This window comes from Tachysurus vachellii, chromosome 17, assembly GCF_030014155.1.
Source record: "Tachysurus vachellii isolate PV-2020 chromosome 17, HZAU_Pvac_v1, whole genome shotgun sequence".
Classification (NCBI taxonomy): domain Eukaryota; kingdom Metazoa; phylum Chordata; class Actinopteri; order Siluriformes; family Bagridae; genus Tachysurus; species Tachysurus vachellii.
Genome location: NC_083476.1, coordinates 7,595,042 through 7,597,498, shown reverse-complemented (window position 1 = coordinate 7,597,498; position 2,457 = coordinate 7,595,042). Strand labels below are relative to the sequence as shown.

Genomic DNA, 2,457 nt, shown 5'->3' with positions numbered 1-2,457 from the left:
TTTTATATATAATATTTATATATATCTACAAATATATTGATTGAATATGTTGATTCATTTCTTATATCACACACAAATCTAGCAGAGGTAAATTCCAACCATTAAAGGTTGACGTTATTGTTTAAGGGAGTTAAGAGACCATATAAACACTGTAGTTATATAATATATGTGTGTTGTGTGTTAAACCCAAAGCTATATCTTGGTCAATTTGACCTGGTGAAAACCCCCAATGGGAGCAGAAAATGTAAGAGCCACACAAGAGTTAACAAATTCCAGTTCCTCTTTCCATATGTAAGATAATCACTGAAATGACATCACACAGGGAAAAAGTTTCACTGCCCACTACTGAATAATGTCCAACTATGACCAAGTGTTTCTACAGGCTAATACCCATGAAGAGGGCCTCCTGAAAAATGTAATATGAGGCCAAGAAACCAATGCCAGATACGTCAGTACCCACTAAACGCTTTATGAACAGAAATGCAACCAAGAAAAAGAAAGAAAAAAGGCTACAGCCAAGACCACAGCGTTGGCTGTAAAATGAGCTCTGCAAAATCCCCACTGCAATCTAAAACAGCTCATACATAAATCACAAACTTCATATAGTCATATATACAAGTACAGTCACAAAGTTTATTTTTCAAGCAATATTCTTCCATTTATTACTAAATTAACTCAAACTCAGTGTTGAGAGAAAGTGACTAAAAGCTGAAAATGAATCACATAAATCGATATTCGGATAGATTGAACTTTATACATTTGTAAAACATAAATTGCAACCACCCTAAGAATAATTTAGTCATAAATAATAAAAGCTAACTTTACGTATTTGGTCTTAATACCTTTAGCGCATTATATACTGCTGGAAATTGTTGTGCCTGCAGCCATTTTGCAGTGTTGACCATGTTCTCACTATGCACACATGTGACCATGTTCTCACTATGCACACATGTGACCATGTTCTCACTATACACACATGTGACCATGTTCTCACTATGCACACATGTGACCATGTTCTCACTATGCACACATGTGACCATGTTCTCACTATGCACACATATGGACAAATATATTTAATATTAAATATAAAAATATAAAATATTTACAGTTGCACTTTTGGGTTACATCCAGATTAGTATGGATTTCTTTTATTTCCCATCATTTCTGGCTTGCACATTAGGTATAGATTAAAAAATGCAAAATTTAGATCTGGAAACATGTAAATTTAATTGAATTGAACATCCAGTATTGAACACGACTTCAGTGCTAAGTACAACAACCAATAGGAAGTTCATTTTAGCTTGAACTGTAGTTGTCAGGATGGATATCATTTAAAAACAAACTGTCAAAAAAACACACTGGCAAACATCAGAGTCATTTCAGTGCTTTCCAGCTACAAAATTTTATACTTGTCATGGACAAAATTACACATGGCTTTGGCTCCCACATTTATGCATCATAGATGAAGCTTAATTTGCACTATTGTGTACTGAGTCTTGCATTGCCTTAAATGTGGCACCATGATCCTAGAGGATAATAATATGTATAAAAAACTGAATGTCTAGAAATTGCCAGAAATTTTAGACCCCTAAATTGAAAAATCTTGATCCTTAAAAGTACATTCTCACCATTTTAGAAAAAATAGCAAATTCATAAGATAAACTTTTTTTCTAGCAGAATCGGTCAGTATAGGAGCATATACAAAGTCCCAGTAAAAATTATCCAGTTACTGTGTTACCTCTCAATCAGGTTCCTTTCAAGACATTCAACAATCACTGGGTCTACCTTCAGATCAAACTTATTGGCAAACCAGTGTCCATCATTGAGTAGCCACCGGAGCTCGGCAGAACCATAAATACACACGCTGTGTACATGTACCCCTGTGCATGCTGGATAAAGCTTCCCCTCCAGGTATTGCCATTTCACCAGCCTTGTTCTGCTCATCAGGTCCGAAATGTCTGGGTCCGACCTTTTGATCTCACCAGGGACTCCAGGGATGCGAATCAAGGTGGCCCAGAAATGTTCATCAGGTGAATATGTGTCATAAGACCAAGTTAGAAAGTCTTTTACCAGAGGACTCCAGTGCACAAAGTTTACAAATTCTCTGGAGAGAACAAAGTAAGCACTGCCCACAAACATCTCAATGTTATGAGGTGGAGGCTGTTTCTTCTCACCTGTTTTGACTGGAGAGGCAAGATACTGAAATTGTACATCTTTGAGCCTAAAGTGGTAAGTGAAGCGCTGCTCTTTGTATTTACTGGGACGGACTGTCTCGAGCATGTTCATACCTTTTAGGGCCTTAAGCTCTGATACAAGTTCTGCATTGGAACGGAGTGGAAAATCCTGGCCACATAAGTTGATGGCATATCTCCAGTGGATCTTGGAGTTTAGGAGATCAGAGAGGCAGTTGAGGTCAGCACGGAGGCGTGAGATGCCCGCGTACTGCACCGTCTCTAA

At 37.5% G+C, this 2,457-nt stretch overlaps 1 protein-coding gene across 1 annotated transcript in view; it reads right to left on the bottom strand.

The window, feature by feature from the left end:
- Positions 1-613: 613 nt before the first annotated feature.
- Positions 614-2,457, bottom strand: part of gcnt4b.2 (glucosaminyl (N-acetyl) transferase 4b, tandem duplicate 2) — a 3,440-nt gene continuing 1,596 nt past the window's right edge. Inside the window, exon 2 of the mRNA XM_060890808.1 lies at positions 614-2,457. This exon is cut by the window's right edge and continues 541 nt beyond it. Within this exon, the coding sequence (XP_060746791.1) occupies positions 1,735-2,457 (723 nt within the window). The 3' untranslated portion in view covers positions 614-1,734.